General features: G+C 53.7%; 2 protein-coding genes across 6 annotated transcripts; one reads left to right on the top strand and one right to left on the bottom strand.

Moving 5' to 3' along the window:
• The first annotated feature begins 4,042 nt into the window (after positions 1-4,042).
• Rhbdf1 (rhomboid 5 homolog 1) lies at positions 4,043-17,276 on the top strand. Of its 5 annotated transcripts, XM_027425160.1 has the most exons (20): positions 7,384-7,481; positions 8,078-8,194; positions 9,952-10,015; positions 10,215-10,355; positions 10,428-10,558; positions 11,377-11,590; positions 11,879-12,088; positions 12,174-12,296; positions 12,369-12,526; positions 13,004-13,261; positions 13,339-13,450; positions 13,541-13,615; positions 13,700-13,861; positions 14,464-14,564; positions 14,692-14,755; positions 15,693-15,787; positions 15,974-16,049; positions 16,118-16,218; positions 16,324-16,477; positions 16,637-17,276. In XM_027425160.1, exons 4-20 carry the CDS (start codon positions 10,239-10,241, stop codon positions 17,054-17,056), a joined length of 2,571 nt encoding a protein of 856 aa, XP_027280961.1. In that variant the 5' UTR covers positions 7,384-7,481; positions 8,078-8,194; positions 9,952-10,015; positions 10,215-10,238; the 3' UTR covers positions 17,057-17,276. The 5 variants fall into 5 exon arrangements, with proteins under 5 accessions (XP_027280959.1, XP_027280964.2, XP_027280963.1 ...); XM_027425163.2 differs by lacking the exons at positions 8,078-8,194; positions 9,952-10,015 and adding an exon at positions 4,069-4,195 and having other exon boundaries at positions 16,118-16,168; positions 16,637-17,012; XM_027425162.2 differs by lacking the exons at positions 7,384-7,481; positions 8,078-8,194 and adding an exon at positions 4,123-4,195.
• Positions 17,277-18,011: 735 nt separating this feature from the next.
• Positions 18,012-21,018, bottom strand: Snrnp25 (small nuclear ribonucleoprotein U11/U12 subunit 25). Its single transcript, XM_027425164.2, has 5 exons — positions 20,792-21,018; positions 19,845-19,935; positions 19,212-19,317; positions 18,615-18,689; positions 18,012-18,309 (listed from the first exon to the last, which is right to left on the bottom strand). The coding sequence occupies exons 1-5, from the start codon at positions 20,831-20,833 to the stop codon at positions 18,252-18,254; spliced, it is 372 nt and encodes a 123-aa protein (XP_027280965.1). The 5' UTR covers positions 20,834-21,018; the 3' UTR covers positions 18,012-18,251.
• Between the last annotated feature and the right edge of the window lie 1,436 nt (positions 21,019-22,454).

Here is a 22,454-nt window from a genome sequence, read left to right on the forward strand (position 1 = left end):
AGAACCAGCATAGGACCAAACCAGGGCCCCTGAGCTTCGGTGACAGTTGGGAGGCCTAGGCAGTCTATGGGGCCTCTTGCGGTGGAACCAGTATTTATTCCTAGAGCACGAATGGGCTTTTGGAGTCCATTTCCCCGTGGAAGGATGCTCTCTCAGCTTAAATACACGGGGGAGGGCCTAGGCCCTGCCCCAAATGATGTGACAGACTTTGATGATTCCCCCATGGAAGGCCTCACTCTCCCTGGGGAGTGGATGGGGGGAGGGGAGTCGGTGGGGGACAGGGGAGGATGGAAGGGAGAGTGAACTGGGATTGATATGTAAAATAAGATTGTTTCTAATTTAAATAACAAAGTTAAAAAAATCCCCCAAACAGTTGCCCGGCACCTCTAATGATTGCCTCTCCAGGACCTAGGCCTGCTACCCACCCTATCTGTTGCCTCTCAAATGAGACTGTGCACCACTGGAGGACACTTGAGCCTCCAGTGGAAAATGACTGGCCCAGAGGAAGGAATGGTCAAGGGAAGGGAGGTCTTTGAGACAGAGTAAGGTGCTCCATGATCTAACTTGCTGCATCAGCTCCGTGGCAGCCCCCACACCCAGCACAGCCACTGTCTCACCCTCTTCTACTATCTGGGGAGGGGGGAATCTGGGTCTGAAGGGTTTCTTGGCAGACACAATCCTACCTTCCCCATTCACACTCTGCCCCTGCTTGCCAAAACCCTTGAGGGTTTGTCAGAGCTGTGTTTGAATTCCTTGACCCTAGCATGGAAGAGCAACTTGGGTGTGGGATGGGAGATGCTAGACAGGACAGAGGGACAGGCCACGTGTCTGTGACCAGCAGATGAGCAAGGCACTTAGCCCAAGGCTAGGCTATGCATCAGGATTCTGGTCCCCAAATGCTCTCCTCTGGCCAGCTCAGGCTGGGACTCAGCCATCCCCTCTCATGGGCCTCAACCAGGACTTCCTGGGGAGGGAGGGGCAGCCTCTCTGCCTGCCTGCTGCCTGTTGGAAGTCATCCAGCTGTTTGTGGCACTCTGTGCCGTTTCCGGGGGTGGGGTAGGGGCAATATGTTGTAAATTTGAACTAATGAGATTGGCCTGGATGTGGCTCCCACCCCCTTCCTCCTTATCCCCTACAGCCATTCCGTCCAAACAATGACTCTCCCTTCCTGTGGGAATAATGCCCCTTCCGAATCTAGGAGGGAAACTGAGACCCCCGTTGGGTTCTTGTCCCGATAGGAGGGAGAAGAAGAGGGCATTTTGAAGACTCCTAGAGAACTATCTCGTCCCTATCTTTGGGTGAATGAGAAGCTCCTCTGTTTGGTGGCCAGCCTGGCTTCTGCCTGAGGAGGAGATGGGAGTGGTTGCCAGCATCCTATTCTCCAGATGTTCTGGCCTGACTGTGGGATTGCATTGCGCAATGTCTGCCCCCTCCTCCCCACTTCCTGGTTTGTGGTGTGAAACTCCCACTACTGGCTGGAAGTGTGGGTTTGTGTTTCCTTGCTGTGTTTTGCCAGCAGGCTGGCCAGGAGTAAGGGAATGTCCAAGAGGAAGGTGCCTGAGACTTCTTCTGTTCCCAGTGTATCTTACTGCTGGTTGGTGGCAAAGATGCCATTGGGAGACTCTTTGAAAGGGCTCAAGGCTGGGGCTAGCACTGATGTGAGCTGTTCTGATTCTCTACAGGTGGTGGGAAGATTGGAGTTGCTTGTAGCAGGGATGTATGGGCTGCCAGTCCTTGCTAGCTCTATAGGCTAATGATGCCAGGCTTCAGTTTCATTGTCTCAGGGGCTCAACACACTGGCTCAGTCTCCTTTCTAACATGGATAAAGCAGGAGCTGGGTTGGAGCCAGCTGGCTCCTCGTTTTGGGAACTTGCGCCCTTCCAGCAGCTTCTCAGCAGAGTGGCTGACATCCTGACAGGCCACAGTGGCTCTCTATAGTGGGGGTGGGACAGAACCTTGAGTGTTCCTTGGGCAGAAAGGGCAGCTAGTAGGCACACCATGGGGAGGTATACTGTCAAGTCTGCCAGGAGCTTATAGATAAGACACCCCCCCCCTTGCCAAATCCAGGACCATGGGGAGGGAGTTGTCTCAGAAGTAGCTGGGGACTTCAGGCCTTTGGCTAGCCTGGCCTAGCCTTTTCCCCCAAATAACCAGGGTCCTGGGTGCATCCCTACATCTTCTCTGTGTGTAGGGCCTGGAAGCTAAGCTGAAGGTTCAAGAAGCAGCTGCTGAGAGTCCACTTACTGCTCAGGGATTCTATCCACACAGGTGCTGGGTAGAGTACTACACTACCCAGGTAGTGTAGTGTAGATGCCTGTCACCTGACATGTGTTCACCAGCTCCCAGAGTGTTAAGGAATTGCAACCAACTTCCTGTTCTGTGTAGCCCATGAAATTATGAGAGAAGCCAGGGGTGGGATTTTGAGTACTAGTCTCTTCCACCCAAAGCATAGGACAATAGGGCAGGCAGAAGGTACTGGGACTGGAGAGACTGGATACAGGCCACTCCTCTGCTCACACTGTCCTCATGCCCTCACTCAGGAGGTCAGGGTGGGCTGTGTCTGGGGAATCTTGAGATCCCCTATGTGCTGAGATGGGTATTTATCCACCGGGATCATGCTCTTGGGAACAGCACCTGTGCACGTGGATGGAGATGGCAGGGTTTGCAAGAGGGCCACTGTAGGCTCCCTGCAGTGTGAGAGCAGCATGGCTGCTGGAGCAATGAATCCTGGAAAGCCGTTTGTTTTTCTGTCACTGAGTGCAGGCAGCCTCCGGGGCTGGAGCAGTTAAGGGTGCTTGCTGCCTGCTCTTCTGGAGGACTGGAGTTCAGTTCCCAGCACCCACATTGGGCAACTCACAACTGTCTATAACTACAGTGCCTGGGTGCATCTGCAGGCACCTGCAACCATGTGCACAGAGACATAAATAAATATATACTAATTCTTTTTAGTATTAAAAAGATGGCTGGGCCTGGAGTAGGGTATGTCTTTCCTGTGAATCTCCTGTAGGGTTTCTTAAGATTTCTAGGTCTCAGCATAGATCTGGGTGGACCCCTGAAGCATCCATGGCAGGAGGAGGGACCTACAGATAGCAGATGCCCAGCTCTGGCTGGTTCCCTTTTTTCCATATAGCACACCACCCAAGCTAGCCCAGACTGGGCATCCAGACCCTGCCTATTCCTAGCAGGGGTCAAGAATACTAGGTATGGAGACTGTCCGCTTCTCTGGCCTGGCATGTGTGGCCTACAGGAGCCCAGAACATCTGCATGAGGACAGCCTCCTTTTCCCTCAGCCATAGCTCAGCTGAGGGTAAAGGGACACGTTGTGTCCAGCTTACAGAGGAACAAGTTTCTGCACCAAAGGTGACGTTGAGCACTGAGGCAATGTACAAAATGCTGCTGTCACTCTGCACAATGGCTTAAGGAGTGGCAGGTGCAGTCTGGCCCTTGTACCTGCTGGGAAAGAAGTAGGGGAAGGGGTAATTGCTGAGCTAGGGTTCCTGTGACACTGTATCAGTGTATGAGTGTTAGTGTGCACATGTGTAAATGTGTTAGGGTAAGACTATGAGCCCATGAAAGTGCATTTGGAGTGCACGTGCGCGCGCGTTTCTGTGTAAACAAGTGTGTGAGCGGTTGAAAGCATGAGTGTTTACTATGAAGGATCAGGAGTGTGTGCATGAGGGAAGTGAGGGCTTCCGGAGCCTCAGAGATTTACCAGTGCGCGCCTTCCAAAGGGGCGTCCAATCTGGCCTTTTAGGTGCCTCCCACCCTCACCCTCTTGCTCTCTGGAGCTCCCTTCCCTCCCTTCCCAAGCACAGTTAGGGGCAGCACAAGAGCAAGGTGAACAGCCTAGTAGTCAGGGAAAGGAGAGCCCAGGACCGACGTTGATCATCGCGGTCATCAGCGACCCCCACTCCCAGCCACAGGTGTCTCTGCGGGACGCCTGGCAGAGCGCAGCCGGCGGTCTTCCCGGAGGAGGCGCCCGGGGCAGGCGGCGGGCGGTGCGCATTCCTCAGCCCTGAGTCAGGCGGCCGCCCCTTTGCCGGGCCCGCCCCCGGCGCGCACGCCCCTCGGCCCGTGGCATTCCCAGGCGGACGGGCCGGGCCGGCGCGCGGGCGGCGCAGGCAGGGACTAGGCGCGGGCGCCCTCCCGGCCGGCGGCGGCAGCCGGTGCAGACCCCTCCGAGAACCCCGCGGCGGTGAGTGGCGGCTGGGATCTTGGCGCGGGGCTCAGGGCGGGCGGGTGCGGGGCTTGCGTTCTGGCGCAAGTGTCCGCCGATCGCTGCCAGACCGGTGCGCGGAGTTTCCTGGGCGCCCGCGGAGGCGGCGCGGCCCGGATTCCAGCCCGGCGCCCCACAGAAATAGCCCGTGGTCGGATCGGCGCGGCCTGGCGGGCGGGGCAGACGGGGCGGCCCATCGGATCCTTGGGGCCGGAGGTCCAAGGGCCGCAGCCTCCCGGAGCAGCGCCTCGGCTGCCAGCCCTTCCCCCATGCCCTCCCTTTCCCTGGTCCCGCAAGAGTGGCATCTCAAACTGCGCAGAGCGCGCGACTTCGGACCACCGGGTCCGCGTCCTCTCCGCTCACGGGAGTAACAGCAGCTGCTGCGGGCTGAAGAGCTCGACTGGGCCTGCTCGGCCCGTTTCAGCCCGGCTCGCATCAGCAAACCCGGGAACTGCCTCCAAAGACAGCTCCCGCCCTGTGCAGTGGTCCCGAGGGCGAGCCCGAAGCCACAGTCGGGTTCTTGGAGTAGGCCTGGGCGCGGTGGGGTGACCGCGGACCCTAGGTGCTCAGGGATAGGCAGAGGGCCTGTCTGTCCTGCTGGGAGCATGCTTGTAGAGCTGGGTGGAGAATTGTCAGGGGACTCTCCCTAGGCTTTCTTTCCGCTCAGTTTGTCCCAATCAGAGTTCCTGCACCGTGAGCCTCTTGGGGTAGTGTGCCTGTCTGCGTGGGCGGGGCCTGGATCTAGAGCCCCCCTCCCTCTGTCCTGGGAAAGCCCCCCCTCCCCACTTCCTGTTGAAGCAAGGAGAAGATTCTAGGATGAAACTGGCTTTTCAGGTTTAGACCAGCTAGAAGTCGGGGCAGTCCCAGGCTAGGTGCTCCCCACCTCCACGGGGCGAGCCTCAGCCCCTTGCCCCCGCCCTTAAGCCTGGAGAATGCTGGGGCTCAGCAGCTGGCCGGTTCTCAAGAGGTTCCAGAGGCAGAGTCCTCTGCTACCAGGGTCACTCTGTGCAAGCTGGGTCCTTAGCAGAGATCTGCTAAGAGGGCAAGTCTATCTGGTAGGTCTAGACTGAAGGTATAGGTTCTTGCACCCTCCACAGACCTCCAGGCAGCCTCCATGGCTGGCCAGTTCCTCTGCAGGAGCCCTACTGGGAGGTCTACTTGGGTGACCCAGCCTTGGCTCCTCTCCTGGGGAGCTAGTGTAGTGAGTGGCACTGGTTTGGTTCTCCAGTTAAAGGACCATCAGAGCCCTTCCCTCCTATTACCCTAGCCCCAGCCATCCCTCTGCGCTCTGTCTGTCCTCAAGGTACCCCTTCCCTGAATGTGAAGGCTCCCTCGCCTCACTGTCATAGGATCAGATTCTCTGCCTTCTGACCATTTTTTTTGGAGTTTGTTGTGTTTAGGGGTGACGCCCTTTTCCCTCACCTGAAGATGGGGTCATACAGAGAGTCACAGCACTCTTAGCCCCAGATGTTCTGCAGTTGCTGGTTCCCTCCCAGTTCCCTGGCAGACCTGGCCGAGGTGCTGAACTCCCTTGAGGCCCCATGACCTCAGGCTGTGAACAGCCTCGCTGAGTTAATCTGTAAAATGGACATAAGTGACTCCTTCCTGCCATAGGTTATACTGTAAACAGGGTTAGTTAGGATCTGGTCTGAGGCAGGTGTCCTAGGCTTTTGATGACTGAAGCTGTTGCTGCAGGCTCAGTTTACCCCACCCCCCACCCCAAGCCTCTCCAATTTTGTCTCCTTCCTGAGGTTCCTGGGAGGGATTTCTTCGCAGTAGGATGTCAGGAGTCAGTCAGAGCAATTCTGGGGAACTCTGTGCCTTCTCCTTCCATTCAGGCATTCAGCAGGACTGAAGATTGGGACCAGAAGTGTCCATCTTAGTGGGTACTAATCCAGAGTCTAATTTACAGCTCACTTTTTACTCCAAGCCCCTTCATGACTGGCTGGCAATCAGAGATAGGGGTCTGTGTGTGCTTTTGAGCTATGGCTGGTGCCTCTCCCCAGGGATGACCCCTTTCCTCCCATGAGCTCCACCATCCCTTGGTCTCTCGAGTCCCAGGGCTTCCTGCACCCCTAGGGCCTAGTAGCTTCCCACAGACTGCAGCAGAGAATCCCTTGTTCGCTGCGCTCTTGTGTATGCTTGCCTGAGATGTTGGCAGGTGATGGGGAGGGGACAAAATCTAGTGTGTCCTGGAGATGAGGGAGGGCACTGCAAAGGCCTGCCCTGCCCCATGCTGAAAATGGAGGAGCCAGAGTGGAGGTCGCAGAGTTCCACAGAGGGCCCAGCAAACACTGAATATTAGTGATGCCATTTACAGATGAGGCCAGGGGAGTCACAGTAGCATGTCGTGATGGTGCACAGAGGCTGTAGAAAGCTGTTTGAAGCAACAGGTTTCAAGTGGGATGCCGGAGTGTGAGACATTGTAGCATCCTATGCCACTGTGTCTTGAGTGCCTGTGCCTTATGTGTGTCTGCAGCCGCTCCTTCCTATACTCTTCCTTTGCAGTGAGCATCCTCAGGTCCCTCTCACACCTGTAGCTCCCACCCGCAGCTTTGCTATCTTGTTTTTTGTTTGAGACAGGGTTTCATAATGTAGCCTGGACAGGCTTCAAACTCGGAGTCTTCCTTCCTGAGCTGGGTGCTGGGATTGCAGGTGTATTAACACCGTATCGGGGCTGCACTTCAGCTTTGACTGCCTTCTTCCCACTCAGGCAAGCACCCCGTCCTTCTGTTGATTCAGCTGCTACTTGCTGAGTACCTACTGTGTGCCAGGCACTTGCATCACCCCTTTTCAGATGAGAAAATGGAGGCTTGCCAGGTGTGGTGGTGCACATCTGTAATCTCAGCACTTAGGGAGTGGAGGCAGGAGAATCAATTCAAGACATTCCTCTAACTACATAGTGAATCTGAGGCCAGCATGGGCTACATGAGACCCTGTCTCAAAAAAAATCAAGAAAAGTCCAGGGATACTCATGCTTGTAAGTGGTGGAGACAGTGGTATGGGAATAGATTTTTGGCTCATATTGCTCTACCTGCCTTCTGGCTTCCTGGCTCTAACTGTGCTGATGAACAGGGGTAGCCTGAAGGGTCCCCAGTTGTCCCACAGCAAGACAGACCCCTATCTCCTCTACAACCTCCCTCTTACTCATTACACTGTGTCCACAGAGAGGCTTCTGATGTGTGCCGCTTCCAAGGCTCCCTGGTCCACCCTGTCCCTCACCCTCAACTGGAATCTCGCTCAAGCTGCTTGGAGCCCTGACAAGGTTCTGCTGCCCGACTTGACTCCATCCCACCTCCAACCACTGAGTGCTTGCTTTCCAACACTTCCCACTTACTCTAGTTCCCTTTTGGGCGGCTCCTTATGTTTCTGGGGTGACTCATGGTGTGTGACCCCAGGCAGTCAGCCTCTCCATGGGCCATGGTTTCCCACTGCACTGGGGCCAGCAGAGGAGAGAGAAAGGGTTGTCAGGGAACAAGAGCCCACTGTGTGCCTGGGGGAGATCTAGACACTGAGCCACTGTGGGCCAGCAGTGTGCTGTTCCTTGGCCTAGACTCTTTGTCTAGCCTGGTATGCCCCTCCCCCAGGACTTGTGAATCCCACTAGCTTGAGGCCCTGTTAGTAACAGAGCATAGGGTGGGGCAAGTTGGGGTAGCCTGAAGTACTAGGGCAGGGTGGGAGTCCTTTCCCCAAACTGCAGGCCTAGTGTTGTGTGTGTGGGGGTCTTTTCACTGTAGTGTTGGGGGTTTATAGAAGGGGGCCCCGGGAGACCCTGATGCTGGGCAGGAGCTGGTTGTAGGGTCAGGTTCCCAGTGCTTGTATACTGCCCTCTTAGCTTGTGCTTTTCCCACTCACACTCAGCACTGGTCAGCTGCTCAGCTGGTTAGCTGTTGTCTCCAGGTCCTGCTGAAGGATCGGCTCCTTCCAGAGTCCCCACACTCCACTCAGGAGAACTGGCACTCGCCACCCTGTGCTTAGGTAAGGCAGCACCAGTGGACAGAGCCCTGGAGGCCGGCAGAAAGCATGTTGCAGGACTTTGATGTAGGAGACATGGAGGTCAAAGACAGACTTTGGTCAGGGAGGTGGAGCCATGGATATTAGTAGCTGTTGGAAATGGCATCTGGTATTCCTGAGAAAGGCACCAGTTCAATGCCACCTAGAAAAGTCGGGCACAGGTACCCAACTTGTTGGAAAGGCCATCCCCAGCACTCAGCATTCTCTGTGATCCTGGGACCACTCTTGACCATGTTCTTTCTGGGGCTCCTGAGGATGGACCACAGGCAGGACATGTAAGGCATTCTCCATCTTGTCTGGTACCTGTCCCTTACCCAGTGGGTCTCACAGGGCCCAGTCCAGCTTTGGGAATTCCCTGCCTTCCAGGCCTCATTTCCCGTTTGTGTAGTGAGAGTGGAGCTTCTGTCTCTTCCGGGCATGGAGAGGGAGAGTCCTAAATTGAAGCATCAACAAGTGGGTTACAAAGCCAGTTCAGGTCTGCAGACTAGAAGGTCTAGGATTTTGTGTCTTCTGCCCTCTGAGTCCTATGTCAGAGAGCCCTTGCCCGCATCCTCAGCCCCCTGAGACCTATATCAGGGAGCCCAATTCGCTTTACAGACACATGAGGCCCTTTACTTGGAGCATGGTCAGGTGTATATCTGCTGTGATGGTCCCTGTAAAGGGGGAAGTAAGAGTCCCACAGAGGCCAAGATTCACCTGACAGTCTTGAGCAGGCCTTTTTGCCCTGGTTGGAACTTGGCTAGCCTCAAAATCACAGATATCTGTATCTGTCTGCTTCTGCCTCCTGAGTGCCAAGATTAGGGGTGTGCAGTAGTATGCCTGGCTCAAATACACACACACACACACAGAGAGAGAGACACATACACAATTTCAAGACAGGGTCTCCTATGTAATTCTGTCTGTCTGTTCTGGAACTCACTGTGTAGACCAGGCTGTCCTTCAACTTACAGGGGCCTGCCTCTGCCTCCCAAGGGCTGGGATTAAAGGCATGTATCACCATGCCCGAAAATGTATATAAAATCAGAGGCTATAGAACAACTTCTTTGTGGATTAATCCCCTTCTCCCTCTTTTGTGGTTTCTGGGGATTGAACTCAGGCTTGCATACCAAGAACTTTTTTTTTTTTTTTACCTGAGCTGTCTGGAGGGCCTGCTTGTGTGTTAGGTTTAGGGTCTTAGGTATTCTAGGAGCTTTCCTCAACCTGTCCCTGCCTAGTAACATCATGGCCTTTTTTGGCAATTGGTGCCACCTGGTGGTCATTCATTGTGTTTTCTACTCCAAGGGATTTTTGTTTTGTTTTTAGACATGGTCTCACTGTGTAGCCCTGGCTGGCCTTGAACTCATGGAGATCTGCTGTCTCTTTAGTACTGAGATTACCCAGCACCAAGGGACTTCTCTTTGTAAAGTCCTTTGCACACAGGAGTCTGGTGCCCTAGCTGTTGCTCTGAAGCCCCAGGAAGTCATCTCTTTGTCTAAATGTAGGGAGTCTTCCGTGTGTGTGAAGTGGAAGTCATGGTGGGTAAGGTAGCCTGGGACAGATGGGCTGGTGTCCTGTGCTCACAGACTTTGCCCTGCTGCTCCATTTGTGCACAGCTCCACATGCTGTCTGTGCAGTTTTCACCCATGTCCAGCTGGCAGGGAATCCTCACTATCCCCTGCCAAGCACCTGTAGTTTGTTTTCTGCCCAACACACCGAGCATTTATAAGGCTATTTTTACCTAGGCTTTAAGTTCAAGAGTGTGGGAGCTTTCTACCGGCGTGTGCCAGGCATCTGGTCTTGCTCATAGTAAGTGCCTGCAGTGTTGTCCCATGGATTTCTATTGTTGGGGGACCTGTCTGTGGTGAGATCAGGCACAGAGCATGCCAGCATTATAGCAGGAGCTGTGAGCACCTCTGTTGGGCTTGCACTGCTTCTTCTGGGTTTGGATCCATGGGGTTCTTGGAGACTTGTCAGGGTTGTCACTTAACATAACCTCCCACCTCAGACCTGTCTCACTGCCTCTGGAACCATGAGTGAGGCCCGAAGAGATAGTACTAGCAGTCTGCAACGCAAGAAGCCCCCGTGGCTCAAATTGGACATCCCAGCTGTGGCGCCCCCAGCACCAGAAGAGCCTAGCTTTTTGCAGGTAGGTTCTATCTAGCCAGTGGGGGTTTGGGGAATTCCCTCGCCAGGCTCCTCACCATGACTCTATTTCTAGCCTCTGCGGCGTCAGGCTTTTTTGCGGAGTGTGAGTATGCCAGCTGAGACAGCCCGTGTCCCATCACCCCACCATGAGTCTCGGCGGCTGGTACTCCAGCGTCAAACGTCCATCACACAGACCATCCGCAGGTACCGCACCATCCTGGCTGTTCCACGGGCTGGGGCTAGGGTGGGGGCCTAGAGATAGTCATACAGAATCCTCTTTAGGTACTGGGGATGGGAAAGGGGCAAAGGCCCCTTCTCTCTCAGCTTTCTCCTCCATCTTAACCCCAGCACCTCTTCATCATCTACCTGTTCTGGGGACCTATGGCTGTCACTCCCTCTGCCTCTGTTCCCTGGGCATGCACTCTCCCTTCTCCCCACCCTAATAGCCTGGCCCCTCACAGCCGACAGGTACGCTTTGGGCGTGTCCACACTCTGCCTCTCCTGGGGCCCCGGGCTGCTTGCAAGGCCCTTCCACAGCGCCAGTCTCTCTCTTGGTCCTTACTCAGGTACCTCATGCAGGTCTTGAGTGTGTTGGTGTTTTCTGGCACATGCACGTTATGTAGCCTCTTGGAGCTGTTGGAGTGCTTGACTTGACATTCCCTGACTGTTCACGGCTGGGGCTGGCTGTGTTTTTATTTGCATGTCCAAAGACCATGGCCGCCCTATAGCTCCTACTGTGCCTGGGGTGGTGGTGGCTGCTTGAGGCCAAGGTCTGTCTCTGGACTCAGGGCTGGGTGAGGGCCTATGAGAACCTTCTGCTGACAGGCATGCAGAATGCTGTAGTGGGAATTGGGGTGGCCAGAGTTGGAACATACTCTTGTCCTTATAATTAGATGTTGTCAACTAGACCCAGTTCTTGGAGTGACTGGAGATCTACCCAGGGGGTTAGTCTTTGAGGCTCCCTGACTGGGGTAGGGGGACAGGAGATATAGCTTCCCCTTGCTGAGTCCTTCCCATGCCAGGGGGACAGCAGACTGGTTTGGAGTGAGCAAGGACAGTGACAGCACCCAGAAGTGGCAGCGCAAGAGCATCCGTCACTGCAGCCAGCGGTATGGGAAGCTAAAACCTCAGGTCATTCGGGAACTGGACCTGCCCAGCCAGGACAACGTGTCGCTGACCAGCACTGAGACTCCACCTCCACTCTATGTGGGGCCATGCCAGCTGGGCATGCAGAAGGTATTGCCGCTGGCTCCTCATTCTGCTCCTCTAGCTGGTGGGGAAGGGTGGGGAGGGAGAGTATTCGTCCGAGCCTGCAGATGGGATAGCAGCCACGGTCTTAGAGAGGCTCCTGAGATACTCCCAGGAGGAAAAGAGTCCTAAGGTTCTACCAGCTCAGGTTCTGGATAGCAAATGTCAAGGGGGAGAGGGGCCCTCTAGGTGTCTTAGTGGGTAGGCAGCATCTGTGCTCTTCATGGAAGGCTTGCCTGGGTCTGTATACTGATCTAGCATCTTTGACTCCCCCAGATCATAGACCCTCTGGCCCGTGGCCGGGCCTTCCGCATGGCTGATGACACCGCTGATGGTCTGAGTGCTCCCCACACCCCTGTCACACCGGGTGCTGCCTCCCTCTGCTCCTTCTCTAGCTCCCGCTCAGGTTTTAATCGGCTCCCTAGGCGGCGCAAACGTGAATCAGTGGCCAAGATGAGCTTCCGGGCTGCTGCAGCGCTGGTGAAGGCAAGTGTAGGGGACCCACGGCTGGAGGTGTGGGAGCTGAGCTCACTTCCACTTCCAGGTCCTAAAGTCACCTTCTTGTCCTCAGGGTCGGTCTATTAGGGATGGCACTTTACGAAGGGGACAGCGTCGAAGCTTTACGCCTGCCAGCTTCCTGGAGGAAGACATGGTGGACTTCCCTGATGAGTTGGATACGTCTTTCTTCGCCCGGGTAAGAAGGGCCTGAAGTGTCGCCCCATCTCCTCTGTCTTTGGATCCACCCTGACCTCACATATTTGCTCAGGAAGGTGTCCTCCATGAGGAGCTGTCCACATACCCAGATGAGGTGTTTGAGTCCCCATCAGAGGCAGCGCTGAAGGACTGGGAGAAAGCCCCAGAGCAGGCCGACCTCACGGGTGGGGCCCTGGACCGCAGTGAACTTGAACGAAGCCACTTGATGCTGTGAGTACAGGCGTGTGTGTGTGTGTGTGTGTGTGTGTGTGTGTGCACAGGGAGAGTACCTCATGGGGAGCAGCTGGGCCCTTGGGTGTGATGCTGCAGTAGTCATAGCTTGAACTGACTAGGGAACTGGGAATATAGCCTGCCCACTGTGGGTATACGGACCCAGGCATAGGCACAACCCTAGACTTTGATGCCCAGCTACATAAATTCCAGAGCCCAGGGGCTAGAGTCTGTATGGGAGGAAGGTCATGGCCTAGTAAACACTGTTGAGCTGTAGAGCCTCAGTCTTGGCTCTCCATTCTCTGCCTCCCAAGCTACCAGGGGCTTGCTGTAAGGAGGAGAAAGAAGAGGGATGACTTGTTGGGTGTCTCCACCCCTGGGAGGGCAGCAGAGACACAGAGCAATGTTCTGATTCTGCCCAAGAGGGAAGGCAGTTGTAGGTCCTAGGCAGGAAGTGAACATGCTGGTCCCCTCTAGGCCCCTGGAGCGAGGCTGGCGGAAGCAGAAGGAGGGCAGCACATTAGCCCCGCAGCCCAAGGTGCGGCTTCGCCAGGAGGTAGTCAGTGCGGCTGGACCCAGGAGGGGTCAGCGCATCGCTGTGCCAGTACGAAAGCTCTTCGCCCGGGAAAAGCGGCCCTATGGTTTGGGGATGGTGGGAAGGCTCACCAACCGCACCTACCGGAAACGTATTGACAGCTATGTCAAGCGGCAGATCGAGGACATGGATGACCACAGGTAGGTTGTGTTGGGACAGAGGCTGGGCTGGGGTTAGGATCCAAGTCAGGGATGCTCCTCATACCTCTGTCTCACAGGCCCTTCTTCACTTACTGGCTCACCTTCGTGCACTCACTGGTCACCATTCTGGCTGTGTGCATCTATGGTATTGCTCCTGTGGGCTTCTCGCAGCATGAGACAGTGGACTCGGTGAGCCCAGCAACTATTCCTGCACCCAGATAACTGGAGTCCAGGCTCTAGACCCAGAGACTTGATCTGATCTCACTTCCTAATTTCTAGGTACTTCGGAAGCGTGGTGTCTATGAGAATGTCAAATACGTTCAGCAGGAGAACTTCTGGATCGGCCCCAGCTCGGTGAGGACAGGGCTGGAGGTGGTGCTTGGAGGTATCCCATCAGTCCTGGGCCAGAGGCCATAGCTGCTGTCTCCCTCTTCACAGGAGGCCCTCATTCACCTGGGTGCCAAGTTTTCACCCTGTATGCGCCAGGACCCACAGGTGCACAGCTTCATCCTTGCTGCCCGGGAGCGTGAAAAGCACTCAGCTTGCTGTGTACGCAATGACCGGTCTGGCTGTGTGCAGACTTCGAAGGAGGAGTGCTCGGTGGGTTTCCTGTGCTGTCCACTCTTACTTCCAGATTCAGGCCCCACAGTGCTCTTTACTCTGCTTTTGGCAGTGTGTGGAACCCTCACTAGGCTCCTCTCATCCTCGCACTTGACTCAGTTCCTGTGGAAGATGCTCATTTGACTTTAATTTGGTCTTGGTTTGGGCTGCTCTTTCAGCACCTGTTTGCATTATATCTTAAGTGAATATTGCCTTATTTGATGGTGTATGCTGCCAGCAAGCACATTAGTTCAGATGCTGAAGTAGGAGGATGTTCCTACTTAAGTTCCAGGCCAGCCTGGACTATACTCCGTGGTCTCAAAAGAAAATACAATGCAAAAGACTCACCCAAACTTTGACACCACACATAGCTGATGCCGTCTCCCTACCTCAGGGCAGAGGCTGTCTCTATGCCTCTACTATGCATCGGGCACTTTGTAATACTCCCCTATGGGTTTCTGGGGTTTTAACCTAACAGCTGTGTGGAGGCAGGAGGCACTCATGGGGCCTTGCCTTTGACTCCTGACTGAGCCAGCACATTGCTCTGAACTGAGCAGACAGATCATGGGATCTGACTAGGGCTGGCCCTGTGTCCCCCACAGTCTACGTTGGCAGTATGGGTGAAGTGGCCCATTCATCCCAGTGCCCCAGACCTTGCAGGCAACAAGAGGCAGTTTGGTTCTGTCTGCCACCAGGACCCCAGGTGAGCACCATTGATTACTCTCTTCAAATACCCTTGGCTATGTCTGAGGGTTGTGGAGGATTCCTTGTTTTGAGCAGAAGGGTGACATTACCATGGGACAAAGGCTCTAACCATTGGGCTCATGCAGGGTATGTGACGAGCCTTCCTCCGAGGACCCTCATGAGTGGCCAGAAGATATCACCAAGTGGCCGGTGAGCTGGGGTCTCATGCTTGTCAAGTGGGGGAGGAGGCCACACTCTAGCATTAATGGTGCTGCAGACTCATTGTTGGATCACCCACGTCTTCTGCCCTAGCCTTTGCCCAGCCTGTCCAGCAAGGCTTGCAAGAGAACTAGGTGAAGACTCGAGAGGCCAAATAGTATTCTATTTGCAGGTGGCTCAGCTCAGGCTTCGGGTGTTAATCTGCTTGAATCAAGGGAGGCCTGGTTTTCTTTTCTTTCTTTCTTTTTTTTTTTTTTTTTGAATTGGGTATTGTGTCTTTTTATTTCAAAAGAAAGATACCAAGAAGCAGAAGAATGAAGCAGTTAAAATCAGCAAAGCTGCAAAGTAGGAAAGTAGGAGAGGAAGCCAAAGGGGAGACAGATCTGATTGGATGACAAAGCCATTAGTACAAACCCTGGGGTCCAAGGCTGAAAGCCCAAGTCACAAGTCCAACTCTGGCAGCTTGTTGACCCGTCAGCAATAGGGCTCGGCCCTTTCTGCTGAGTCCTAGCTTTGCACATTCTGGACAGGTCATCGTGCACATACATGTTACACTTCAGGGTTACATGAAATTGCATGCAATTCACATAGAACATTATTGGAAGGCACTGTAATGTGTAGCAGGAACTGCTACTTTCTGGCAAGTCTTCCTAGGGTGAATCAAAGTGATCCTCCATATTAAATCATTGGAAACTTTGGTGCCAAATTCAGGTGTTCTCACCCTGTCTTCTACTTCCCCTTCTTAAAGCATGTGCCAAGCTTGGATGATGGTGTTTCCTGATGATGAAATCATGTTTCATACAGACTTTCAAAGGGAGGCCTGGTTTCTAAGTCTTGTCTTTGTCTCAGTCTCCAATAAGGGTATTAGGCCAAGAGTTGGGTGTGTGTAGTAATGGCCCCAACCCACTTGTTTTTCTTTCTTACCTAGATCTGCACCAAAAACAGTGCTGGGAACCACACTAACCACCCTCATATGGACTGTGTCATCACGGGCCGGCCCTGCTGCATCGGCACCAAAGGCAGGTTAGTGAGCATGTGCAGCTGGCTGGGGCAGTACTGTTCTCCCTCACTGAAGCCTGCAGTAACCTGTCTCAGCATAGGGAATAAGACCAGGCCAGTGAAGGTGGGCGGGGCTGAAGCTGCCTGTAGACTTCAGCAGCCTTCATCTACAAGGCTGGGCACCCTCCAAACCCTGGCATGACCCTCTAGGTGTGAGATCACTTCCCGGGAGTACTGTGACTTCATGAGGGGCTACTTCCATGAGGAGGCCACACTCTGCTCTCAGGTAGGCCTTGAGGGCATGCCCCTCTTTGCCCCCCACTGCTGTGGAGGCTGACTGGCCACTTTGCATAGGTGCACTGCATGGATGACGTCTGTGGCCTCCTGCCTTTCCTCAATCCCGAGGTGCCTGACCAGTTCTACCGCCTGTGGCTGTCCCTCTTCCTGCACGCTGGGCAAGTGGGACTGGGGGCTGGGCGGGTGGCCTCATTCCCCAGGAGTGGCGGACTGGGGATGAAAGAGAAGCCACCTTCTTGCTGAGTGCCCCTCACTGCCTACAGGATCCTGCATTGTTTGGTATCCGTCTGCTTCCAGATGACAGTCCTGCGGGACCTGGAGAAGCTGGCAGGCTGGCACCGCATAGCCATCATTTACCTGCTGAGTGGTGTCACAGGCAACCTAGCCAGTGCCATCTTCCTGCCATACCGGGCGGAGGTGAGGTGGCTTCAGGGTGGGAACCCTCTATGTGTTCCGATGGCTGGTGTGACTCCCATCTGTGTTGAGATGAAGTATGCTCGGAGAGATGGGATGGCAGGATGAGGGCCTGAGCTTCTGCAGCCCCACTAGCTCACAGCTTTTGACCCCCAATATCAGGTAGGTCCCGCTGGCTCACAGTTTGGTATCTTGGCCTGCCTCTTTGTGGAGCTGTTCCAGAGCTGGCAGATCCTGGCTCGACCCTGGCGTGCCTTCTTCAAGCTCTTGGCCGTGGTGCTTTTCCTCTTTGCCTTTGGCCTGCTGCCCTGGATCGACAACTTCGCCCACATCTCAGGCTTCATCAGTGGCCTCTTCCTTTCCTTTGCCTTCTTGCCTTACATCAGCTTTGGCAAGTTTGACCTGTACCGCAAGCGTTGCCAGATCATCATCTTCCAGGCCGTCTTCCTGGGGCTGCTAGCTGGCCTGGTGGTTCTCTTCTACGTCTACCCAGTCCGCTGTGAGTGGTGTGAGTTTCTCACCTGCATCCCCTTCACCGACAAGTTCTGTGAGAAGTACGAGCTGGATGCTCAGCTCCACTGAAGCAGCTGCAGGCACCCCAGAACACCCAGCCCCCTGGGGCTGAAGAGACGGTGCTCCCTGAAGACTGACCTCTGTGCCTTGCTCACTCCTGTTGAGCCCTTCTACTGCTGGACACTTATACTACATGAGTTCCCATGATAACCTTCTAACTAGTCCCCTTGACGACCACTTCATGTGGCCAATAAATGGACTGGGAGCGTTTTAGCTGCCACTAACTTGACCAGGGCTCTTTCTTTTCCTGATTTCTGGCCGTGGATGTGGGAGAGGCCACAAAGACCTTGGACGTACAATTCCCGATGTCAGCGGTTCTCAACCTATGGGTTGCGACCCCTTTGTCAAACCTCTATCTCCAAAAATATTTATATTTCGATTCAGAACAGTAGCAAAATTACAGTTTTGAAGTAGCAATGAAAATAATTGTATGGTCGGGGGTCACTACAACATGAGGAACTGTATTAAAGCATTGCAGCATTAGGAAGGTTGAGAACCATTGCTCTAAGTCAGAGACATCACTGGCTGTCACCTCTCTGTGAAGTCTTGTAGTGGGGTTAGTAGCCAGTGTTGGGACATGGACCTAGGGGAGTACAGGCATATCCACAGTGGGGAGCATCTTGCACCCTTGTAACTCATTCCTCACCATGCTGTCTTTTTCACTGAGCCCAGGAGAAACATGGCTATAGGGAACCTGTTAGATGGAGGCCTGAGGCCTCCACTTCCATCCTTGTCACCTGCTAGGTCCTATCACAGGCCCCGAGATGCAGGCTCCTGTTTCTTCACAGCAGAAACAAAGCTAGCTGCTCAGCTGTGTCACTCCATACTATGAGGCCATGGCAAGAGAGGTAGCAGTATGGTTCCAGAGCTTAGGTGTGGCCTCTGAGACTTTGGCGCTTCCCAATACCAGTGTCTGCCCTCACCTCCCTCCAATATGGGACAGATCCAGCTCAACCACATAGAGTGTCTTTTTGATTTGTCCATGTACAAAGCAAACAGGTTTATTTTGGAGGCCAGGCACAAAACCACATTGGATCTTCAGGCAGAATTTATAGGAAGGCGAGGGACCGAGGAACTTTCCATGTTCAAGTGTTCTGGGCTCCTGCTGACAACCCCACTCAGGCAATTCAGGAATGCAGCTACCCCAACATCTTTTCCTGTTAGGACAAGGGAAGGGCACCATCTTGCTGGGTCACTCTGGGGTTCACTTCTGCCTAAGCTTCTTGATAAAGGAAACCTCATCTCGATTCCGGATGCCATAACTGAAAAAGATAGAATGGTACAGTGTCTGACTCACAGAAGGATCACTGGGTTTCTGAGGGATCAGGAACCATCAGGTGAGGATGGCCATAGCCTTCTTCCCCCTCCACACCTGGTTTCCTTCATGCAGCTCCAGGCTGCTGTGAGAATAGCAGGGCTGTTTCCTTGCCCTGCATTAAGTGGGAAATCCCAAGGAAATGCCCACAGGACAGTCAATCCAGCTAGGGACCTTCCTATTACAGCCTTTTGGTGGACACAGGCACTGATGGACCACTGACCTACAGCTCAGGATGTGGATTAGACTTACTCCCTGAGCTTCTTCCTGTCCTCTGTGAGCTTCTCCCCAGCTGAAGTCAGATGGTACGTCCGCCACACATATGACCTGCAAAGAAGGGACTTAAGTGATGCACATGCTACCAAACAAACAGCTGGGATGATAGAGGCTTGCAGCATACAGCTTATGGCACCCAGGACAGATAGATTCCCCTTCTGGACATTTTACCCTACATGATGTATATGGTAGGCCCAAGGCAGTTAGCAAGAGGTACCAAACACATCTTGCTAAGGAAATAGGTGACAATACTGAGGGAGTTGGATAACAGGATACTTGATCCAGCAGCACCTAGGTGAGGAGGGAAGGGGCCACTGACAGGTACACCACCTATATATAACTAGGGAGGCATTAAGGTGTCAGGTGTTTCCACGTGACGATATCCAGCAGTGTGGGTAGGGTGACATCAGTGAAGGGTATTTAGAAAGGACAACTGGGGAGGGACCCTCAGGCACAGAATTACCCAACCCGAAAGAGGAGCACTGGTGGTGTACACAAGAGGAGCTGAAAGTTGCCTCCTTGTAGTGCCCACACAACCCCAGGAATGACAGAAGGTACTGTTGCCTCACTCACCAGCTGATGTGCTGAATGCCTCCTTCCCGCTCCTGCTTGAGCTGCATGTATCTCTGGATAGCCTTCTTCAGGTCCAAGACCGTGGCATTCTGTACGACGACCACAGCTGGAATCATGGACACATATGGAAGAATCCACACACAGAGCCCCAGGCAATGGGAGAGAAACCCAGGGCTCTGCTCTGTTGGGCAGGGTGGCTGTGTGGCTGTCCCAGCACACCCAGGCACGGTCTCTGCTAGTACCTTGCTGCTGTGAAAGCTCAGGCTTACAGAGAGAAGGGTGGCTGTGGCTTGAATGAGACTGCCCCCATAGGCTTCTCTATTTGAATGTTTGGCCCCAGTGGAGCTGTTTGGGGAGGATTAGGTGTGCACTCCTTAGAGGAGGTGTGTCACTGGGGGTGAGCTTTGATGTTTCAATAGCCCACACTACTGCAGTTAGCTCTGTCTCATGCCTGTGGACCAGAATGAAAGCTCTCAGTTACTGCTCCGGGACCCTGCCTGCCTGCCTGCCACGATGATCATGGACTCTAGCCCTCTGGAACTGTGAGCCCCACAAACATTTTCTTTTAGAAGTTGCCTTGATTGCAATGTCTCTTTACAGCAAGAGAAAAGTAACTAAGATGGTGGTACTTACGCATTACCTCTCCATCCATCTTGCACACTCGGACTGTCATTGCCTGGCCATATTCCAGTGCAATCTGAGAGTTGACCTCTTCTAAAGTGACCTAGGAAAGACCAAAGGGATGTGGAGATGCTTTCTCTTAACACCCCAACAATAACAATGGAAACCAAGCTGACAGTGCCCCAAAGTGGTGCCCTGTATTATGAAGAGCACAGATATGGGGTTCTTGCCTGCTATGGTTAGGATTTTCTATTTAAAAAGTCCCACAAGGGAGCAAAGGAACATGCATGGAAACAGAGCTGCACAAGGGAAGAACACTGGGCCTGATGATTCTGAGAGTCCTATATCAAGCAGTGTGGTAGGACTAGGTTGAGGCAGGGCAAGGGTGCAAATTTACTAGCTACCAAAACCCAGTGATGACAAAATAGTTTTGTTTGTTTTGAGGCAGGGACACACTATGTTCTAGAGCTCTAAATGGGTCAGGCTGGCTTGGAATTCATAGAGATCCGCCTGTCTCCGCCTCCCAAGTGGTGGGATTAAGGGCGTGTGCCACCACTATCGCCTGGTAACGACAGATGTTTTAATAAAACACTGAGGGAAGTAAAAGTTGAGAAAGTGGTGTAACTCCGTGGTAGAGCACTTGTTTAGCATTCGAAAGGCTCCAAGTCTGATTCCCAGTTCTGTGAGGACACAGAAGTTAGATTAAAACACCCTTGACGGACAAGGTCAAAAAATACATTAAAGAATCACTATGCCCACGCATATTGATGCTTGAGGCAAATGGAAAAAGACCAGTCACACTGCTCCTGAGTTAAAAATCTTAGTATTTGTTTAATCCTAACTTTTCACGCCTGCGAGGGAGTGTTTTGGGGTCCTCTCACCCCAAACTTTCCGCTTATGCACAGAAGCGTCCTTCGCTGGTGGGACCACGGGTGCCCATCCAGAGCCCTGTCGCGCACCTGGATCGGAAGGTCGCAGAGCAGCGGGTCTTGCACTACCATGGCGAGACCTTCTTGGAACACGTCCACGGCCTCGGAATGTGGCAATGCCTCCTCATCATCCTCATCGTCCTCAGGCACTTCCGGCCGATCCGCGGGCTCCGGGTCTTCCAGGGTTGCCAGCTACCGGTAGTCTCGCTTTTCCGTCGCTCCTTCAGCCGGGCCTGCCTTCCAGCGCGTGCGCAGTGACTGCGCCACGCCCCTGGCGAGGTAGTTCGGTCATTGGTGCACAGCGTGACTTCAGTGACCAATGAGAGGTGCGAGAACGCCGGTTAGGCTGGGATAGGGCGGGTCACGTGCGCAGTGCGGGCAGCGCGGGAGCTATGTGCAGGCAGTCGTGTGCTTGGTTGTAGAATTCAGTCGGGTCCACTGGGTTTCTACCTGGTCTGGTCGTCAGGGAGGGCCAGTACTGCCGTCGCCTCACCCAAGACACCTATACCCCCCTCCGCCTCCACCAGGACAGCATCACTCACAAAGCGACACTAGGAAGTGGGTGCCTCCTGCTGCTCGGGATCAGTCGTTGCTACCTCCGAGTCTATGTCCCTGCCAGGTCTCGGCAACTCAGGGATTCTGCCTCGGGCTCCATTCCAAAAAGTGACCAGAAAGGTCCACTTAAAACCTGGTGAGATTGAGCGGGGCGGTGGTGCACGCCTTTAATCCCAGCACTCGGGAGGCAGAGGAAGGCAGATTTCTGTGAGTTCGAGGTCAGCCTGGTCTCCATAGCGAGTGGAGAGTGCCAGGATAGGCTCCAAAGCTACACAGAGAAACCCTGTCTCGAAAAACAAAACAAAACAAGCAAACAAAAAACCTAATGAGATTGAGCCGGGCGTGGTAGCTCACACCTTTGGTCCAACCAGTTGAGAGGCAGAAGCAGGCAGAACTCATCTCTGAGTTCTAGGCCAACCTGGTCTACAGAGCTAGTTCTAGGATAGCCAGGGCCACAACAGGTAAGTAAACCCTCTCACGAAAGACAACACAAACAAAAAAATCTAGGCGGGACCCGTAGTCCTTTGTGCTGCACAGAGTAGCAGTGCCAGGCTCCCATCTGCTCACATCGTCTCTGGTCTCCAGTCTTCTTGTTCTTTCTGTTGCCCTTTTACACCAGTCCCTGTAACAATTGTAGTGCCCATTTTAATCGCGTGTGTATGGGTGCTTTGCATTTTTTCTTCTAAGCACTATTCGTGTGCAATGCCCACAGATGTCAGGAGAGGGTGTCAGATCCCCTCGGGCTGGAGCTACAGAGTATGGACCATCATGTGGGTCCTGTGAATTGAACCTGGGTGCTGGGTGAGCAGCCACTGCTCCTAATTGTTGTGACACAAGTCTCTGGCTTATCTGTGAGGTATTATTTAGATCAGGTCACTCTTTGGGCATGCCTGTGGTGGATTTTCTTAAATCTGATAACTACTTGGCCATTCTGGTATCTGGGATTTTCTTGGTTACATTAATTGAAATGCTAAGACTCACCTGGAATGTGAGCCACATCTTCTGGTAGCAGCTTAGATATTAATATAAAGTGGTCTGAGGGGAAAGAGTTTGCTTTTTGACTGCTTGCTTTTGTATTTTGTTCATGAGTTATCTATTCTGTTGCTGTCACTGTTCCCACTGTCCTCCAGTGACACTG

This window comes from Cricetulus griseus, chromosome 7 (assembly GCF_003668045.3).
Source record: "Cricetulus griseus strain 17A/GY chromosome 7, alternate assembly CriGri-PICRH-1.0, whole genome shotgun sequence".
Classification (NCBI taxonomy): domain Eukaryota; kingdom Metazoa; phylum Chordata; class Mammalia; order Rodentia; family Cricetidae; genus Cricetulus; species Cricetulus griseus.